Source organism: Melanerpes formicivorus, unplaced genomic scaffold (assembly GCF_026170545.1).
Source record: "Melanerpes formicivorus ecotype bairdi unplaced genomic scaffold, bMelFor1.0.p_v2 SCAF_3, whole genome shotgun sequence".
NCBI lineage: Eukaryota > Metazoa > Chordata > Aves > Piciformes > Picidae > Melanerpes > Melanerpes formicivorus.
The window spans coordinates 13,352,345-13,374,206 of NW_027142355.1; the positions used below are offsets into that span (position 1 = coordinate 13,352,345).

The 21,862-nt window shown below is 38.9% G+C and overlaps 1 protein-coding gene across 1 annotated transcript in view; it reads right to left on the reverse strand.

The window, feature by feature from the left end:
- The window catches only part of PRKAR2B (protein kinase cAMP-dependent type II regulatory subunit beta), a 71,598-nt gene that overhangs the window by 36,255 nt on the left and 13,481 nt on the right, over positions 1-21,862 (reverse strand). The window contains exon 2 of the mRNA XM_068166990.1: positions 8,586-8,621. Coding sequence (XP_068023091.1) covers positions 8,586-8,621 — 36 coding nt within the window. The remainder of the gene's footprint in view (positions 1-8,585; positions 8,622-21,862) is intronic.

Here is a 21,862-nt window from a genome sequence, read left to right on the forward strand (position 1 = left end):
TGAACACAAACCACATTTACAACTCCTGTTTTCTGAAGAGATTGCTATCTAGCTTTACCAAATGGCACCATTTAAAAAAAAAATTACTCCATACATTTTAGTCAGTACACAAAATGATGTCTAGAAATATGTGCTTGCAAGGACATCTAAACCAACACAGAAATACAGATGAAATGTCAAGAAATCACATGCACTGCTGCAGTATGAATTACACCTCTATCCCTGCAGAAGAAAAAGCTTTACCTTTCCTTAGTACTTCTAAGAGAACACAATGTTCCCGAGTTTAGTCTACTGCCTCATTAAACGTTTAGTTACAAAGCTTCCCTCAAAGCACAGCCTAAATATTTGTGTGTGTGAAAATTAGGTAAGTCGCTATTTGTTTATTTCCTTACTTCCTTGCCACCTCCTTGGGACAAATATTGATAGCCCTCTCTATAGCAACCTATCACACAACTGACATTTATTTCTACCATCACTTCTCCCTCCCTTTCCCCTTCTTTCCTCCTTCTTTTGCCTTATAGTATGTATCTACTAAACCTTATCTTCTTTTATTAAGCTTAGTGTTAAAATGCTGTGACAAAACAAGCTTAAGCATAGCCATAACTAAAATCTGTGATGACAATAACTTGTAACAGTTAGCCTGTTTCTGCAACAAATTTCTTCATAAATGGGCTCTGAAAAAATTGTGTTTGACTTCTGACAATGATCTTACACAGGGAAACATTTTGATACAATCCACTAGAATCTGTATTACAGATTTTGAATGAATGTTGAAAATGAACCACCTAAGAAGTTCTAGATGTAATGCACAGCTAGCCTGAATTTTGTTTTCTTTTTAATAAGAACACTACTGTACACACTGTAGTATGGAATCACTATAGTATATAAGCAATGCAATATAAAGAAGAAAAAAGTTTCACTAGAACCAGTTGTAGCCGGGAGGGGGTTGGTCTCTTCTCCCAGGCAACCAGCACCAGAACAAGAGGACACAGTCTCAAGCTGTGCCAGGGGAGGTTTAGACTCGAGGTGAGGAGGAAGTTCGTCACCGAGCGAGTCGTTCATCCTTGAAACGGGTTGCCCAGGGAGGTGGTTGAGTCACTGTCCCTGGAGGTGTTCAAGAGGGGATTGGACGTGGCACTTGGTGCCATGGTCTAGTCATGGGGTCTGTGTTGATAGGTTGGACTCGATGATCCTCGAGGTCCTTTCCAACCTTAGTTATACTGTGATACTGTAAAACAGCTAAACCAGGAAGGAGGCAGACCAGCTTCTGAGCACACAAGCTCTTTAGATCTGCAGAACAAAAGCAACGATTCTCAAGATAACAACAGGTCAGGAACAAGTACTCCAAGTTTTACATCATGATGCTATTTTACTAGACATTCTGAACAAAAACATTGTGAAACAAATGTGCATGCTCTCTAAGGATCCCTAAGCCTATGTTGTTACATCATTTTTCTACAGGAACGTTTGTCAAATTCCCAGAAAACATGAGGAGAGACTAGACACAGCAAATTAATCTGTTGTTTCTGTGACAATGTCATTGGCAGCAGAACTGGTAAAATGCACAGCAAATAAGCTATGCAAGAAATGAAAGGAAGATGCATCACTTGGTTACAGCTTAACTGGTAAACAACTTCTATTGTTGACTTTTCACAGTAGGACAGGCCACTGAAATCAGTTCTTCATTCTGAAGAATTAAACGTGCTTTCAGCAGGACCAGGACCAGACTGAAGTATAGCACTCTGCATGACCTATAAGGTTATCAGGTGCCCACAGCTCAGGGCACCATGCCCATCTTGTTATTCAGCAGCCTAAGCTCAGCCCAGAGACAAGACCCATCAGCCCTTGCAGCTCCTGATACCATAGGCTATACTTGGGAAAACTCTGGCTCCTTTCTCCCTGTAACATTGGCCATGAGATGAGCTTCAAGTTGCTCTAAGGCAGACAGGAAAAAAATATGTGCGTCTACGCTGGCAAAGAGAAAAAATTAGTGTGTCTGTGTCTACCACATGGCAAAGAGAGACAATCACCTTATCTTTACACTGCTCTGCATATACAATTACAGCTCTGTTCTGTAGGAACTACAATGCTAAGTGCTTCAGGAAAGAAAAACAGGGCCTGCATTTAGGGCATTCCATTTCTGACGCAAGCAAAATTAGTGATGCTCATTCCGACTTGAATATGAATTCTCCAGTTCCTGTAAGCTTGAGATACTCCTCATTCACTACTGCAAATGGGTATTGGGAAACTCCAAGGTTCACCAAGGATTTAAGTGTTTACAGTGATGGTAACCGTAAGAGAGGCTATGACAAGCAAAGACGATATTCTCCATGAAGACTGAAGAGTAGAGACTATACAATGAATTTGTGTAAAAAAAAAAACAAATCACAAAATAAAGGAATATGTGTTCAGCAACTACTGACTGAGGCAGCTGCTACTGCAGAATAAGGTTGAAAAGGCACTGTCTTGCTAGAGAAGCAGGAAACAAGGTCATGTCCAGTTACACAATAAACTGTACATGTCTAAACCCAGCTGCAGCCCTCCAGAAGTCAGCAGAGTCTAACAATCCCTTCAACAGGCTGAATTTAAGTAAGATATTCTGCTTCTGCAACCTCCACTTAAAAAAAATAAAGGAGGGATTGAGAATTTTAAATTATGGATTGACTACATGCATGTAATAAAGAACAAAGATGAATCCAACATCACTCGAATTCATTTTAGGGATTGTTCATCACTCAAAAAAAGCAGAACCAGTAACTCCACTTGAAGAATTACACTGGAATTACTGGTTTCCCAATTAAGTTCTTTCTTCTTCCCTCTGTCACTATGACTTGATATGCTTCTACAACAACACTGCCTCCTCCCTCCTGAGTATTTCAAAGGGGAGTTTACAGCTACATCATTCCTCACGACTACTTTTGGTACAACTCCAGCTTCTGCCTTACTGTATAAAAGGAAATAGCACTTCATTTCAATTAGCTGCCTTTCTCTCACAATGTTTAGTATGCTATAGGAAAGTCGGTGCCTCTTTAAGAAAATCTCGATATAAATCAAGCAGAGTGAAATTACAAAGAAATACTGTTCCAGAGGCATATATTATTCTTGGCCAACAGTACTGATTTGCTCTTCCTAAGTATTAGTTTACATTTAACAGCTGGATTTATTACTACCTGGTGTTCTTTCATACTTAGAGTTTCAGAAAGCAATTAGCCACTCCTTCACTAACAGGACTGCCACAGTCTGAATTCAGTAAAATTCCCCAGTGTTTCTTATGTAGGTTGTCACACTTCCATAGAAATCATTAGACTGAAAACTAGCAGTGATATACGTAAATGCCACCATGAGCATGATGAATCCACAGTCCACACAGCTGTTCAGAATAATGAAGCCCAAAACTTTTCTCTTGTCACTTTTTTTTCTGATGGCACCTTATGCAAAGATGAAGAACGAGATGAAAAATAGCTAAATTGTTCTGGCAAGCTTGTTCCCAGATTTTCCCTTTTATGAGGGCTGTGTAGAATCTCCCTCCTCCTATTTGAACACATGCCAAAACGCAGGCATCTATCATATGCCAGGCAGAGGCGTGAGCCCTGTGCGTCAGCCAGGGAGCGCTGAGAACACCCATCTCCACAGCCACCTGACAAGGGCACAGCCAGCTCAGGCAGGAAGGGCTGCAGACTGGTCACGCCATAGAGACAGCCCTGACACGTGGCCTCTGTGTGATGAAGTGTGCACATGTGTATCCCACCTCTCATGCAGTGGCACTGTCCTGCTCCTACTGTGCAGTTACAGGGATTGAAGATCTGACAGGCAACCCACCACTGATGTCGTCCTTACACACAATGATGCTATAAAGTAATTATTAATGTTTGTTAAATATTTCACTATGTGTACATAGTATTTTAATAAAAACAATTAGCTTGCAGGGCTTAGAAATTAATTACCATGTTTTGACTACAAGATTTACTTATTTTTGAAAATTCTAGGATGACTCAAAATGCCATAAGGTTTGCACTAAGTGTTTTCCACCAACTGAGTTTAACAGAAAATATTTCTACCTGCAAAAAATACTTGTTGGAAAGTATTTGAATAACTGCAAGGCTTGAGCAGAAGTGAACTAAAATTACTTCTCTATCAATTCCAATTAACTATGATCTGTGCTGGACAATTCCATTATCACAGCTTTTGGGCATCTCAAACAATTAGGAATAAAGAGAATGTTTCATCTCCTTTCTCTTCAAACTGTCAATATTTTGTAAATTTAAAATGTGTAGAGTTAAGTAAAATTTGTTTGGTTCTCAGAGAAACTTCTGTATATCCATAAAAAGAGGAAAAAAGAAAAGCGAGACAGGCCTTTCAGTGTAGTATCTGCTACATGTTCTTAAAGGACATGAAAAATTGATTCCTTCTTTCTCAGCCTTTCCTCTTCAGCTAATCAGCCATGTACACAAAAGTGATAGTTCTTAGTCGTGTGTGTAAAGGCCAAGACTGAAAATTTCTACCTTCTCTGTTTCCTTCTGTTCTTTCCACAACTGCAGAATCTCCTCGATTGCAAGTTTATCCCAGATATACCTAAGACAGTTTCTCAGTGCAACATTGATGTACTCTGCCCGTTGACTATGTTTATTTTTTAGAGCTTTGTGGAGGAGCTGGTATATAAATGAAGGTACTTGTCTTTCCCATTTGATTGATAGAATAATATTTAAAACTCCATTTATTTCCTTTTCACAGGATGAAGATGGTATTTTAAAGTTAGATAGTGTTTGGAGGAGAGGAATTAGGAAGTCATCTCTGTTGTTAACATGATGTTGCCCACAGATGCCACTGAGTCTATCTACCAGTTCTTCTTAGTTTAAGGTGGTCTAACTCATAGGAACCTCAGTTAAGGACTATTGATTCTTTCAGTACCTTAAGCAGATGCATAAGTGAAATTAAGAAATAGATAACAATCTATAAAGTATGATGCTATTATACATTTCTATATAACACTAGTACATTGGTATAAATAGCCTCTGTAAACAGTACCTATTAAAGTATAAATTTAAGATCATTCTATAGCAAACCTCTGCCAATATTTAATGAGATAATTTACTTTTTTATACAGACATTAAGATGTTAAAAAGCAGGAAAATGCTTTTGCTAACATACAGAATCACAGTAGTTTCCCATCTCTAGCTATCTCATACTTAGGTGGATGAAATCTAATGTCATCCACAGCAAAAAAAGTATCTCTCTGTATTCAGAAACTGCACCTTTTGACTACCTCAGCTTGTTTAGTATTTTCCACTCATTTTTCACCTCATGAACACACTCACAGCTTTTTCTTCCACTTTATGTTGTTACTGTCTCCACGCCCTATTTTATTCCCATCCAGTTATCATGACCACATCAATAGGTGGGGGTTTTTCCTCTCCTTCTCTTCATCTCATCTCACCAGATCTTAAAAGAAAAATTAAGGATTTACCTACTTGCAGCTGTCTCATTGTTCATTCTAGCCCTATAAAGTATTTGTAATCTCCACCTCTTGCTAAACCCTTCAATTGAGGTTATTATATCTACTATTCTTTGTGCGTAACCTGGAACAATGAAGTGCATTATTTAGCCCATACATAGCTGTCACCAGCATTAGTCACAGAATGTTAGAGGTTGGAAGGGACCATGAAAGATCATCTAGTCCAACTCCGCCTGATATAGCAGGATCACCTGGGACAGACCACACAGGAATATATTGAGGTGGGTTTTGAAAATCTCCAGAGAGACAATTTCTCTGGGCAGCCTGTTACAGGGCTCCACCACCCTCACCATAAAGAAGTGTCTCCTTGTCTTAAGGTGGAACCTCTTGTGTTCTATCTTGTACTTCTTGTTTCTCATTCTGTTAACTGGGCACCACCAAAAAGAGACTATCACACTCATCTTGACACCCACCCATTTATAGATGTTGATTATGGTAATGTGTGTGGTATATGTGTATTTTATGTATAGATCCCACACTGCATATATGTATAGATCCCACATTGCATATATACACACACACATGCATGAACACACAAAAGACACACTAAATTAGGCAGTTCAATAAATTTTAAGAATTTAAATTCAAGAACAATGAATTGATCCTAGCTTATTTGAGCCTTTATCCTCTATGTATCAGTGACAGCACAGCGATAGATTCACAGCATATTAACAGGAAGAGCTGTTAAATAATAAATGTCTTACTACATTGTTTTCAGCAGATGCTTCAGCTGCCTAGTTTCTAGCTCAGTTAGGAAAAATAACTATATCTTATACCATCAAGTAAAATACTAGGCATTAGCTAAAGAATAATAGAAATGTCAAAACCGAGATATCCACCACAGAGAACTATTGTTCTTTGAAGAAATGTGTGTCATCTCCTGGCTTCTCACTGCAAGAGCTCAAAAAGCAGCTTTTATCAGAATAATCCTGGAGTCTTTGCTGCAGATATAATTTGATGTTTTGCCTCAGATGATGTCATTAGCTCATCTCTTTCTCCATCCAACCACTGGCTAAAGACAGACTAATATTTCTCTTTCACATGTAGTTATTTGGGAGCCACAATGCAGGTCAGTTGGAGACCTAGTAAAAATCAACACCCAAAAACTTCCTGTATGTCTATTTTCTTTATATCAAACCACTCTCAGGCAGCACAACGTCTAGGTTTATTCAAAGAAGTAGAGACAACCTATGGGAGGAGGTGCGACACAGGCAAAGATCCCAAAAATCAATCTCAATCATTCAGTATCGCTAGAGCAGATGCAACATGAAACCACACACTACAGCTAACTCTCTGAATATTCCTTATTAACTTGGTATAATGCTCATCAGAAGTAAATCTTTAAACCACTCAAGAGTCAACAATCTGTCACATTTCAAACAGCTCTTAGTTAAATATCCTAACATAAAGAGGAATCTGTATTTGAATCCATGTTTTGTTTGGTCAGACTCATTTGCTTAGGAAACATAAGAATCAGCTTTGATTATAGAATACTATTAAGCTGTCAAGCTTAAAAATCAGCTACTATTTGGCTTTTCCACTTGCAAGGTATCTTGACTATCTTAATGTATCCAAACAACTGTTCAATTTTCAAAAAAGTATAAATCTGGTCAGACTGCAAAAATCCCTGTAAGATGTCTGCATTATCAACACAGTCTATTTCATATATTTAGTTTTATATTTTGCCAAATAAGTTTTTAAATGTATTGTACCTCTCCAGTAGTCATTTGGTATTTAAGAAGAAAAGTAAGAACTATCAATTTTCATGGGCTTTCTTGTTTGAAAACTAATTATTTTGACTATTAAAGCTGCCAGAGATGTTAAAAATTGTTTAAAAGAGTACATACAGCAGACTGCAGTATTGCCTTGTAACAGCTTGAAGTATATTCACATAATTTACACCTGGACCATACCATACAACTGAGTAAGATAACTGTTTTATCTTTCCACAACAAGACCAAAACACATGAAATATTAATTTCTGTGGGCAATTATCTCCCCAATAACTGTGCAGAAATTTCAGGCTTCTAGCATGGTTTGAGTCTCCTTTTAAAGACACATTAAGAATAATGGAATTTTTTTTTCTGAGCAAAAATACTAGCTTTTCAAACATTCAAACTCTCCTACTGAAATGCAAAAGCTTGGCACACAGCTGTTTTAAGGACTGCATTCATTAAAGTCAGCTATCAATCAGTCACAATGAAACTTTCCTTCAAGCACGCAGAGTAATTTGCACATAGCCCTGCTCACTGTTACTGAGTGCTAGTTAACAAATCATTCCCTTCCCTTCATGTTATACTACCTCATGAAGTATTAAAATTACTTAAAACATGAGAATACTTGGAATTCATTACATTTTCTTGCTTTGTACTGCACATGCTATGCACCAATCCTGCAAATGCAAACCTCCACTTTTCTGTACAGTTCCTTTGTAATTCTGAGGATCTCCACTAAGATTTTAATATTGAAAAGGAACTATCTGAGATTGTAACTAGCAAAATTAGAAGTCTGGATAAATTTTCTGCATTACAGAATACAAACCTGATTACATGTACTAAAAATTATCTGCAGTTGAAAATTAATGTACGGTATAGATTTTAAATTTAGCATACCAAGATGACTAGGAAGAGCTCATGTGTCCTGCCCTGCAGACTCCAATTCAGTCAAGAGTCTAATTATGTTTAGTGATGGCTTTTACAACCCACTTTCAGATTCACAGTATTTAAAACAAGTAAGACTTAGGTTCTGGGACCTCAAAAATGAAGCCTGAAGGATAAAGTGATACAGCAGAATAATAAGGAGAGGAACAACACACCAGCAGCAGGACTAAAATTATTTTTTGCATAGGAAAAACAAAAAGCTGTTTTTCACAGAAGGCTTCATGCAAGTTCTGTGACCTGAAACCTTGGCTAATTTTTTCAGTAAACCAGCTAACAAATTTGAGGTTAACCTGAGTCAGACAGCTTTAAAGAAATCTGACTAACATTGTATTATGTTTTACAAGACAATCACCACCAGCATCACGTTCCAACTACTAGGTAGACCAATGAAACAACAAATCTATGCAACTTACCTGATGCTCGTCTGGTAAATCGGTTTATCGCTGGAGCTGAAAGAGAACAGACATTTCAATTAGATTATTTTTGTAATAGTCTAACACACTTTAGAAATAACAATGCTGTACTTTGTTCAAGGTGTGATAACTACAAAAATCCATTAACTGTTATTTTTGTATCTTTACAGAAATCCATGTTGACTTCATAGACATTTAAACTTTAAAGAAGCTTTGCAAGAGATACAGTAGATAGTAACCAGAAACCTTTCTTTTAGAACTGCATTTCAATTATTTACTAAGAGCACAGAATCTGGCATCTTGCAAACAGTGGCACAAGCATGGAATAAAAAAAAATAAATGCAAAAAAAAAAAATTTACTTTTACAAAATATACCTATTAGTAATCTGGCACTGAGGGTAACCATGGAATCATGAAATGTACTGGCTTGGAAGGAACTTCTAGAGGCCATCCAGTCGAACCCACCCCTGCAGTAAGCAAGGATGTCCTCAACTAGATCAGGTTGCCTAGAGACCCATCAAGTCTGACCTTGAATGTCTCCAGGGATAGGGCCTCCAATACCTCCCCCCAGAGAGTGTTCCATCACACCTTTTGCCTAATGTCCAAACTTTCTCGCAGGCCCCCTTCAGGTACTGGAAGGTTTACCTGGGCCCACTTCTCCAGCTTATCCAGATCCCTCCAGATGACATCTCACCTCTCCAGCATATTGACCACACCACTCAGCTTGATGTCACTGGCAAACTTGCTGAGGGTGCACTTAATCCCGCTGTCTGTGTCATTGATGAAGACATTAAACAGCACTGGTCCCAGTATGAGGCCTGTCTCCATCTCGGCCTCGAGCCATTGACCACGACCCTTTGGATCCAACCATCCAGCCAATTCCTTAGCCACTGAACAGTCCACCCATTGAATCCATATCTCTCCAATGGAGAAAGACGGATGTTGTAGGGGACCGTGTCAAAGGCCTTGCAGAAGTCCACATAAATGAGAGCCACTGCCCGTCCTTTGTCTACTGACTTAGTCACTCTATTGTAGAAAACCATTACAACTGGTCAGGCAAGACTTGCCCTTAGTAAAGCCATGCTGACTGTCTCAAATCACCTCCCTGTCCTCCATGTGCCCTTATCAGATCTCCTAGAGGATCTGTTCCATGATCCTATAGAGGAAAAGACTAATGTACCAACCCATCTTAAAGATCAACTTTTGCTTTGAATAACCTTTATAACTCCTGGGCTAAGTCACTAGTAATGCCAGTCCCCACCCAAACCCCAGTTTTACAGTGTAAATGACTGGTTTATGGTGCCATCTCGGCACATTTCCAACTGTGTGCTGCAAACATTTGCAATCAGACTCCTGTCTCATTTCCAACTGGGAGAGATCACAAAATGTATCTTAGAGCACACAGTTGTGCCTCTACACTACTTCCAGGTTTACCAGCTTTTTCAAGAGTTACTAGAGATAAAAAGGACAAACAAGTTTCACGTTTTGCCTCTCAAATGCAACCTTCAGCTTGCTTCTAGTTAGTGTAAAACACTAGTCATGCACTCGACTTTCATGTGATACATTAACTGCTGGAACAAATAGTAAGAAGAAAATCTGAATGACCTAATTTCAAATGTGGGCAGAAGCTGTATTAAAAATGCATGCCCTTTCAGTGCTTATTAATATTCAACCTAAAAAACAACACCCACAAAAAAACCTCTTAATGTTTACATTAAATTAAAGAAGAAGAAAAAAAAAAAAACACAACTTTTTTTATCCCACTTAATTTTATGTAAGAGTTATGCACCATTTCTTCAACACCTAAGCCAAGATAAAGATAAAACAAATTGCTAAGAAAACTGGAGAAATAGTAACAGCTTGAGATGCAAACTGGCTTTTTATTCCTTTGGGGAGAAAACACCAGAGCAAAGCTATAGTTTCCTGAACCACAGTCACTGATGGTTTGTGCAAGCATATACAGGAATGACAAGTCCAAGCAGCAACACACTAAGAAACCACAGTAGTTCAGAGTCCTAGTCACAGACAAGGAAACCTCTGGTGAATAAACTATCACAAACCCCAAATACATATAAATAAGAGTGTAACATAACCAGAGAAGTTATTTTAAAACATTAATTCTATTTCCTCTCAACAATATATATATTTTTTTTTTTTTTTACAAAAAATAATAAAAAAATAAGTTTAGACATTTTGTATTAGAGCAGACACCATATTTTATGCAACTACTGTTTTGTAATATGGGGGAAGAGATATTTCAGCCCTCAAAACTGTTAATTCTGTCACTAGGTTAGAGACCGAGGATGGTAATTTCAGGATACCAGTCATTACTGTGACACCAGTCACCATCAGACAGTGCTACCTCAGTGTGCACATTAGCAGCTGTTGTCAACAGATGTACTCATACTTAAAAAGTCTGACACATTTCTAACAAGAAATCATAAAATAGTGACATGCTCCCATTCAAAATCTTTCCCCAAACTCACAGAGGGTACTTGGGTTTTGCTGTCAGTTCTACATAGTATCTGAAGATAGGAAGATTTAACTCCTCTAGACAGCTACCTCAGCACATTTTACCAACACAAAGAAATTATGTAACATTTAAAAAAGAACAGCTAACACAAAACTAACACAACTTGGAGACTGCTTCTCTTTGAAACTGATCCAGACTGTACTGGAACAGAGTTGAGCTCCAGAATAACTGCAGTGAGAATTCGTCTCTTTACTGCAAAGAGATCTTGTTTCAAGTGAGAACGGACAGTGAATAACACATGATGTATATTGTTTGATGTCAATTGCTGCTGGGCATGACGCAGATGGTATACAATAAGGGGTGGAGAATGTCATGGGTTAAGTTGAATCTGGTGGCTGTCATACCATGCTGCCAGTTTCAAAATTAAAGCGCTAGCTGGAGCAAAGTATCATGGGGCTTGAAGTTCAGATTGTAACATGAAAGGCTTCCTGTTCCAATTGCTGCTTTTGGTTTTCACGTGTTTGGTGTTTCTTTCCCCCCCCATAGGGATGGCAACAATATGGGCAGAAGTTCAGTAGCAGGGTTTTTTTGCTTGTTTTGGAGTTTGTGGGGTTTTTTCCTCTCATGCATTTCACTGTGCTTTTTCTGCAAATAGGCTAAGCTAAGGGAATTATGCATTATGATTATTTTATATTAAACTCTTTTTATCTCAACCCAGACTTTTTGCGTGTTACTTCCCCCCCCCCCCCCCCCCTTTTCCCCTGTTGGGAGGAAACAGGCAGGTTAACCCATTTACAGTGTGTTAACCTGTTACATGCCTGCAGGGCTGCTGAAATGAACTCTACAGCTTAAAGGTTACAGGGACATCATGCTGAGGGTTGGCTGCTCAGAATGATTCAATGAAATAACTTGCTACAAAAACCACTGCTTACAGTAACACACAGATACTCTCCCCCAGACTTGTGCAAATTGTAAAGGAACAGAAAACATGGATTGCAAAACCTTGCTATTGCAAAATCCAGGGGTAAACTGATATACAGATACATTCAGAACATGTCCAGTGACCTCTGCTAGCTTTTTATAGCAAGAGTAAGAGTTCTGCACCACAACCAAGTAATGTACTACTGTGCAGAGAGGATGTTAAGTGCATGGTGTCACTCCAATATTAAACACAACCTTTCATGTTCTAGTGTGTCTTAACCAAAGTCTATTGCAAACTTAAATAGGGGAGAATGTAATAAAGAAATTACAAGCATCTGTATCCTGGTGAAGGTATGATTAAATTTTCATCTGAAACTGTGCATGTTATTGATCCTTATGTGACATATTACAATTGTCTTTTTGTTAGCACTGCATAGGAGAAAATTTTGCCATGCAAGAAGCTACCTTCTGGCGACTGGAATATACGCTGTAAAAGCAAACTACATGAAACATGCACTACAAGATTTTACATCACTCAACTGTCTAACCATTGCTGCATTTCCCACTCATACTTTACCTCCCAACCTGGTTTTAATGATCATTAAGCAGTCATCACAATAGCCCTGCAAAACAGACCATAAAAGCAGCACCTGCTCTCAACACACTATGTTAATTTTATACACTGTAACCAGTGATCTCAGAAGTTATTCCCAGTGGTTTTTCATCACGTATCTCAAAATCCCAGGCAAAGTTTCAGCCAATGAGTGTCATAGGTGCTATGGTCTCCACCTTTTCAGTTCCAAGCTCACTTATTTCCTCAGAGGTCTAGCAACTTTCAGAAGTATCACAGTATCACTAAGGCTGGAAGAGACCGCGAAATATTTTGAACTATTGTAATCACATTATTATGAAAATTAACATTTGCTTGTCTTCTTTAATAAAGATTAACTAGAATGAACTAATCAGAATAAGAGGAATCTAAATGAATGCCTCTCTAAAATATGCTTCAGTCAGACTTCCAATTTTATGTCCCCAATAGATGAACTACAGTTAATTCCCCATTATCCAGGACAAAGATAGATGGAGACACCCTGGATAATAATGAGCAATTATTTGGAATCCCTCTAATTTTACTCCATCACAAGAGGAATATTCACTTGAGTTCAGAATAATTCCAGGTAGAATAATTAAGTCTCAACCTTGGAGTGCTGTGAAAGACATAAGATAGTACATTAATGTACCTTCACACTAGAAAGACTTAAAAAAAATAATCCCATGACAAGGAAGGTAGGGCAAACACTGCTACCACCACCACGCTGTGTGCTCTCACCCCTGGGAGTCACCTGTGGCCAGTCTCAGCAGTAGCAAACTTGCCTCTTCAGCACTGCTGTAGAATCAACATGGCTAAAACTTAGCCTAGACTAAAAAACAGCCCTCCCTAAACAAACCCGAGACAGATGCCTCTGTGTGCCAAGTTCTGCAGGCATATCATAAAGGTACTCAAGTTGTCCCCACATAGGGGCAGCTCTAAGGCAGCAGCAGAGCTGGCTCTAAAAGCAGTTCATCTGCGCTTGTGCAAGCACAACCAGCATGGGTAATAAAGGCATAGACTATCTACTACAGGTAATTCAGCAGTAGAGAATTAACATCTGATTGTCTTTACAGTCAGTATCCTATCCAAATTCAAGCGAAGACCCATGGTCTTTTCTTGCTAAGAATCTATAAATATTGAATAGTACTTGGATACAGATTTAGAAAGACTGTAAAACAATCAAGCTGTTAAATGAAATTACATGAATTATGCAATAAAACTGTACAGTATAGATCTCTGTGTTCTTTAAGACATTTGTTACAGTTGTAATAACTTTAGAAATGGTTTGCTTTACTCTGAAGAGCTGTTCTTCCTTCTGCTTATCAGACTCTGGGTAGTACATTCACTGACAGTTTGAATGACTGACTGACAAAGAAGGGAGCTATCAGTCTATAGCAAATGGTTCACCTTCGTTCTCTGTGAAAGACCATGACAACCGTGAGGAATGAGGAGAGGAATGAGCCCAGGGAACATGCAACAACTATTTAGAAGACTGTCTGGATAAAGCACTGGCTGGACAAACAGGCACAAAACTCAGAGTTAAATCCAGCTTGTGGCCAGTCACAAGTGGTGTTCCTCAGGGCTCAGTGTTGGGACCCCTTATGTTTAACATCTTTACTGATGATCTCGAAGACAGCTATCATTGTTGCTATATACCCAAAGAGGCAGAATGAATACCCATACATGCATTCATACACACAAACAGAATGCAGGCAGTGAGGCATAGAGTAAATGCATGCTTTAAGGAACACATGCAGACAGAGACTTGAGAAACCCAAGCTGAGGAAGAAATTATGTTACATTTGGGTGTTGCAAGAAAAGTAGATGTTGGTGAGAGAAACAGCTGTATTAGATGGGGTGCCCTAATTTTTTAAAATTATTTTTAATTAAAAAGATAATCTACAGATTTTAAAACTATTTGGACCACAACAAATATGTACATAATTATTCTTATCTCTGAGGACATCGATACACCTGTAAAAGAATAAAAATGCACAGAAATCAGAACACCCTGTTATCTCCATTTTTATAATAGGCAACAAAACCAACAAAATTTACAAGAGGTTGCAGTCCTAAAATGCAGTCAGCCAAACCAACTTTGAGATTTTTATTGGCTCCACAGATTGCTTCTTTTCATTTTTCAGTCTGGAAAATGAGTTTCATTTCACTGCAAAATAGTGAATTGTCAAGAAATCTGGGAGAGCCTTATAGTCACAGTAGTTTGCCCTGTACAACTACCTGAAAGGTGGTTGTAGCCGGGAAGGGGTTGGTCTCTTCTCCCAGGCAACCAGCACCAGAACAAGTGGACACAGTCTCAAGCTGCGCCAGGGGAGGTTTAGACTCGAGGTATGGAGGAAGTTCTTCACCGAGCGAGTCGTTTGTCATTGGAACGGGCTGCCCAGGGAGGTGGTTGAGTCACCGTCCCTGGAGGCGTTCAAGAGGGGATTGGACGTGGCACTTGGTGCCATGGTCTAGTCATGGGGTCTGTGTTGATAGGTTGGACTCGATGATCCTTGAGGTCATTTCCAACCTTAGTTATACTGTGATACTGTGAAAACTAGACCAGATAATTGCCTTGTGCTCTAGAGCCTGTATTTCCACAATTATGTGCCAGTACACTAAGACTGCCCCTTTCCAAACTCAAAAATACTCACTTCCACAGGCTGCACAGGATTCTCTGGTCTCCTACAATAAACCTCAAAGGATGATGAAGTTCATCCCATGATAAACTTCAATTGAAGATTTACCCTTAAAAATACATAAACTATTCTATTAAAAAAAAAAAAGAGGCTGCCAAAACCAGCACAGAAAGCTGCTTTTCTTGATATACTTTACTCCACACTCTAATGTGTATCTCCCAGGAAATACACACAAGTTGCTACTTCAAAATCAAACACCAAACTTTCAGACCTCAGCTCTCTGACAAAGTAACAAGCCACAAATTAAATCTTCAAAGTCCGAAAAAGCTCGACTTGACAATTCATATCAAAAAAGCTCAACTTTTTGGCAAATAAATTAATTGAATATTAAGATTTCACCACATAAGAATATGTGGATAAATACATTGGGGTTTGCTTTGCTGAAGATTAAAATTCTGTGTATCTATTTGAACACATCACTACAGTATCAAGAAAACAGCAATGTATTAAAAAGAGTCCTTGAAAACACTTAATAACCCAGAGAATCTAAATATATTATTTCAGGATTTTTACATTATTTGTTAAATATATTTGTTCTTTAAATGCTACTACAGAACAGCACACTTTCAGGGTCGTGTTTTGACAAGTATATACAGCCAGTCAATATGCCACAAGTTGACTGGTGATTTGACTTGTCACAGCACAAAACTTGAAAGAGGGGCACAGAAATCTTTCCCACTTATGAGATTTCAGATCTTATGAATGCTGTACATAATCACTAACACTGACAATAAAAAATATGAAGTGCCTGTTCAATTGGTCTTAACACATGACCAACTGCTGTGAAAAGGGCTGTTGCTAATGTGAATGAAATGCTGCTCTTGGAGACCATATTTACTTTTCCCACCTCAGCAGCTCCTTCTAGATTTGGGCACTTTTGAAAAATGTTTAAGTTATTTCAGAGTAGTGTCACATGTGAGAACATAAAAGCATCAAGCAAAGACACTGCTGTATTGAATTTTTCTCTCTTAAATGTGCATTGTTATGCAGTGCTGCACGCCGCGGACTGTATGTTTTCCCACTTCCATAGAAATTTGTCCTCATCATTGCTTGTGACCAGTACACTTAGTCATTTTCTCATTAAAACTAATCAAGTCATCTAGATAAGAGGGAGAAACAGTATTTAAAATATCATTCACTTCAGTCTTTCTTATTGTCATTATACCACAGGCTGCACCAAATTAATTTCTGCTAGACTTTGTCTAAGCTGCCCTCAACCTCAGGTTACTCAGTACATATGACACGAACTAATAACACGTATATGAGAAGATTTCTACCCACCAGAGACAATATATATTATTTTGAAGTGAAAAAGAGAATATGGAGCCTAAAAATATCAACGAAATATATGTATGAGGGTGGACAGCCTTCCTGGGACACACCCTGGGGTCTGAAGACCCAAGCCTTCCCACAGAGCCACAACCCAAGACCTGAGATGCTGGCTCTAGCTTGCTCACCACCTATCAATCCTATTTTTCTTTCACCCTTTGTTTTGTGCTATTTACCAAACTGCCTATTTCTACCTAGAAGAGTAGTTTGGTGGTTTCCAGTTCATTATTGTAACATGATCACTATGGCCCAACATCACTTGCGGTAACATCTCTCTTTTCTAAGCAATTTATTTCTATTCTAAGAATTATTCTGCTACAGCCATAGCACAGTTTACAACTACTCTAAACCACATCTGATACAAAATGTCAGTAATGCTTTTATCTTCTTACCATCTGTAAATGGTTTCTTTCCACTTGAAATTTCATAAGCTATTTTAAGAATATTATGGTTATTTGCTTGCTAACACTGCAGCATAGGCGTTTAGATTCAATTTCATGTTCTCTACTGGTTTCTAATTTTGCTGCCTGAAGCATATTTACTAATGCATGTATGGTTCCCTGTCAGAACAGGAGAAAAACTGGTCATTCTGCCAAAGCCATGCCAGAAATGCACAAATCAGTCGGGTGGTGTCACTCATGTGTAAAACTATCATTTGATATGATGTTAGGCTTCAAGATCACCACCTCATAAAACAAAGAATAATTTGCACCTGTTGGAGTCAAAATTTCTGTCAAGTCACTAACTAGATCACTCAAGACTTTATAAGAATGACCTGCTCACGTCTCCTGAATTCCTGATAGCCAACAGCTTCCCTTAACCATTACACAACAGTGGTCTGCTGCCTCTTTTTCATTTTGTCCTACATCTTTTGTCTCTTGACAGTACCTGCAAGATAACTTTATTACAAAGCAGTAACAGTTGAAATCTCATTGACAGTAGTGGGTTGGAGAAGATGTCATGACTGTCAGTATTCTTCCCCAAGGGAGTACACCTTTGTGTAGAGTTTATAATTATCTCATCTATTTTATATGGTTTAACAACTATGAACACAACAGCTTTTTTCCCCGTACACATTCATACTACCCATGTTTAATCCAAAGCCTCAAACCGTTCAAGAATCAGGCTTTCCTACTATTATTCATGTTTTTGTCACTTTGCCATTAGGTTACTACAACAAATCCTACATGGGCAAACACCACTAAAAACTTTCTGAGGTAAAGATTCTATACAGAGTCTGCCTGCCACTACCTTGGGGAGAAATGTAACACAAAGTACCTTGATGAGAAGTACATGAATATGTATGATCTGCAATCTGTATTGCCTGCTTATTCACTTCCTGGTGAAATTTAAGATTTTGTACTTGCTGTGTATTTTAAAGTTTGCATATTTTAAGAATGTTGCGTGTTTAAAGGGAGTTTCTCTTGCATTCATGATAATTCATTCTCAGCTAGTCAGAACAATAATTTTACTAGCTTTCAGATCATGAGGCAAAGCACATTCTCCCACTTGATTTTACAGATTGCAGAGAGAGCACATCTCTCATCAGAGAGCATATTAATTCTGAAAGAAAACAAAAAAAAAACAAAAAAAGAAAAAAGAAAAAAGCCTAAGTCCCACATATTGTCACCAGAGTACCATGGGAAGAGCATTAAGACTGTTGGGGGGGGGGAACACAAAAATAATTATATATTTAAATAGAAAAGTCATGACCAAAATGACTTTATTATTCTGTCCTCACTCCTAAAACATAAAACATGCAAAAAGCTTTCTGCTGATGTTGATGGCAGAATAGCTTCCTGACTCCAGTGTGCAAATTGTGGCACATCTAACAGTGCACAGGCATTTCCGGGTCAGATGTCTCACTGGTTTAACAGCCTACAAATAGTATCACCTTCAGATGAACTGTCCATTGTCTGGCTGCCAAAAAAAACCAACTAGTGAAACAATCACTAGTCCTCCCCGCACCAGCTCAGAACACATCTACTGGAGTCATTTGACTTGGTGGCTGATACCTTCACAGAGCTCAGGTCCCACAGGTCACAGTGCAGTTTCTGAGAATGCATGTGGAGTACTTTTGCAGTTCACTTTTCTGCTTCTAGTAAATCCCAGCAACATAAAAGCCTGGGCTACCAAAAACTACAGTGTTTAGATTTGGGAGGTTGAGTTAAAGAAGGAGAAAGAGAAGAGGGAGAGGAGAGGGGAGGAAAGAAGGGAGCAGAAAAAAGATTTTACTGTTCACTTCCCATATATGTGAAATGCTAAATTACTGCAAGTTGCTGTCAAGGATTACAGTGAGACTGTTAGCCAAAGCACTCTTCATTACGTGGTCTTTCCAGTTCTCAGGGCAAATGAACGAAGCACAGCTGGTGCTGGTGGGTGCACTTGTTTCAACACAGGCCTTTGTGCAATGGCTGATCTCATTTACTCTTGCAAACATGCACAACAGTGTGCAAACACAACTCCAGGAACAAGATGGTATCCAGATACACTCTCTCCCTCACTTTCAAACAGTCAAAACCACTATCCTTATCCAAACGGCTACCAATGATGCCCTAACTATAAAGTTCCCAGGCATGATTTAGGCTGACCTTCGTGAATGGCTTTACAAGTCAAGGAACAGGGTAGAGAAGGCCACTAAAGAATCCCTGGTGAGAGTGATACCTAAGTGACCCCACAAATCACAGTCTTAATCTTGAGTCAGCTGCATACTAGCCTGTCAGCATGGCACCCACAATGCAGGCACTAATGAAGACAGTGAAATCTGCCACACCAACTGAAGAACTGCAGGTAATGGCAAAAATTCATCAACAATGAGCTACCACAACTTGCAATAAAACAAATTATTGTTCTCTCTATTGGTAAAGAACCACACAAATAAGCAATATATAGACAGGTCCCCCTGTCATCAATGCCAAAAGAACTGCAGAAGCTAATTTAAGCAAAGTTCGTTACCTGATGTCTTTCTGTTACCCAGGAGGATATCAGCTGAAGAACTTACAAACGGCACATCTGAAACTGCAACACCTGGCTGTAATTTTCCCATGAACTGTGCATGTAAAAATTATGTCAGTTAGGGATAACCACTTTCCAAATGACCAAATAGCATCAGATATTTGAGAAACGTGTAGACTGTCACTTTGAGACATGATTTAATGACCATGGTGGCATTAGGTTGACAGTTGAAAACAATTCTATGATATTCCCTTCTACCCACTGCCTCATCACAGCTAGCTACCGAACAAAGGGCAAATAGAGCTTGGACCTCATCTCCACAATCATCGCCATCCTGCCTCTAAATTTCTCCCTTGAATGGCTAACTCTGTTTTGGAACATGATACTCCATTGTCAGCTATCCCTCTTGTTACAAATACAGACATACAGAATGTGTTGCACCTCACAGCCTAGTATGTAGCACAGCAATGCTTCTGTCCTGTCAAGTCTTGATACAACTGTGCTGCCATTTGTATAACCATGATCAAACAAAAACCCATGCTTTTACATGTCACTGTCCCAATGCCAAGATGCAAACAGCACACAACAGTGTATATATGGTATAATGCCTTTGTTCAGGTTCTTCTTCCAGACTTGCGCTCATCTCAAACTGGTTCTCTCTTTCATGGTAACTACTCAGAACATTCCAGGATTATAGCCCAGACTACACAGAATACGTATGGAGAATTAATAGAGAGCTCAGTTGCCTAACTTACTGCCAAGATTTTTGTGTCCCAAAGGTAAAATTCGTGCATAATGATAGCATATGTTGGCACTTAAGCCTCTTTATAAATCTAGCCTTTATTTTCAAACTGCCTCTTACTGAGTCAGTACCTGTGCCTCAATTATGGAGCCTCTGAGACCAAGTAACTCAAGAGAATGGAGAGGTCAAAGAAGTCCCACAGTGTGAACAGACCTTATAGACAGATTTACAGGGTATGTCTTTTCTGTCCTGAAACAACCCTCTTATGCAAGAGAGGTGAAGAGTGGCAAAGGAAGCTGTATATATCAATTTACTTCAGTACCTTCCTTTTGGGTTAGTATGAAACAGATCACTGGGAATCCCTGAACAACACCCCACAAGAAAAGGAGTGGTCAAATTACACATCATCTGTGATTTGTTTTCTTCTCACATTGCAGTAGAGTAAAATAACATTCTATGAGGTGATGCAAAACTAAGTCACATAATGTCTTAGAAGTCCATTGAATTGCATTCAGAAATGTCTAGTAATAGTGAGTAGCAGGTTTTTCAGTGCTACTCCCTTTTCCTCAATAGTTGGAGCAGTATTTGAAAAGTTGCATCTGTTTTAAGTAAACTTCAGTATCACAGTCACTTTCACTCCTGTTTCATTCTGTTCCTGGGTACTGCAGCTTCAGAACACTGTCTTGACTTCCTTCAGTAACTGTCTGTGAGATTCTTACCAGAGGCAAACTTGCCATGACTTTTGATAACAAAACTTTCCAATGGGCTTGATTAGTTATCAGGCAATGAACTATCTCTTGTCATAAAATAATGGTCTCCCACCAGAAGACGACAAAAAAAACCCCAATCTACTGTGCTCCCAGTTGGGATTTCTTTGCAAAACTACATTTGATAATGACATGATTACCTGATGTACAGCTAAAACCACTCAAACATCTGTGGTAACGATCTGAAGATCCCATCCAAGACCAACAGACACTTTTTCATGTTGTCTATTTACAGTTACCTACCTCGGCAGACAATCTGAGATCTGGGTACTGAATAGGGAAGTACAGGCAGATCAACAGATGTAGCTGGAGATCTGGAGTCCTGTTCAGACTCTCTGCTTGGGTATGTGGCAGAAACTCCTTACTCTGTGTTTGACAAAATGCTATTTGTTCCATCTAGTGTCCTCCCCTAACCTCCACTGCCTTTCAAGAAATCCTACTACTTTCAAAGCATGTAAACAGAAAATGTCAAGACTGCATCAGAAAGGTAGAAAGAAAAACTAAGAAATGAATCAGCTTGACTGGCTACATGTCAGCAACACACACCTCCGGAAAAAATTGCCCTACTTCTCAGGCAATGCCGTATTCCAAGAGCGAGCACTGAAAGCTCTTCTCTTGAAGCCAAATAAATATGCAAGCAAGCATAATAAAAAGCAGGTAAGATGCCTGACTCTAACCTAGTGATCTGGATATTCAAGCATCTCTGCAGCAGCTCTGTACTCACACTCCCCTAGGTGAGTTCAGGCTCATTTAAGACCACGCTCTTCATATCAGCCACCTTACCAACACTCAGGAAGGC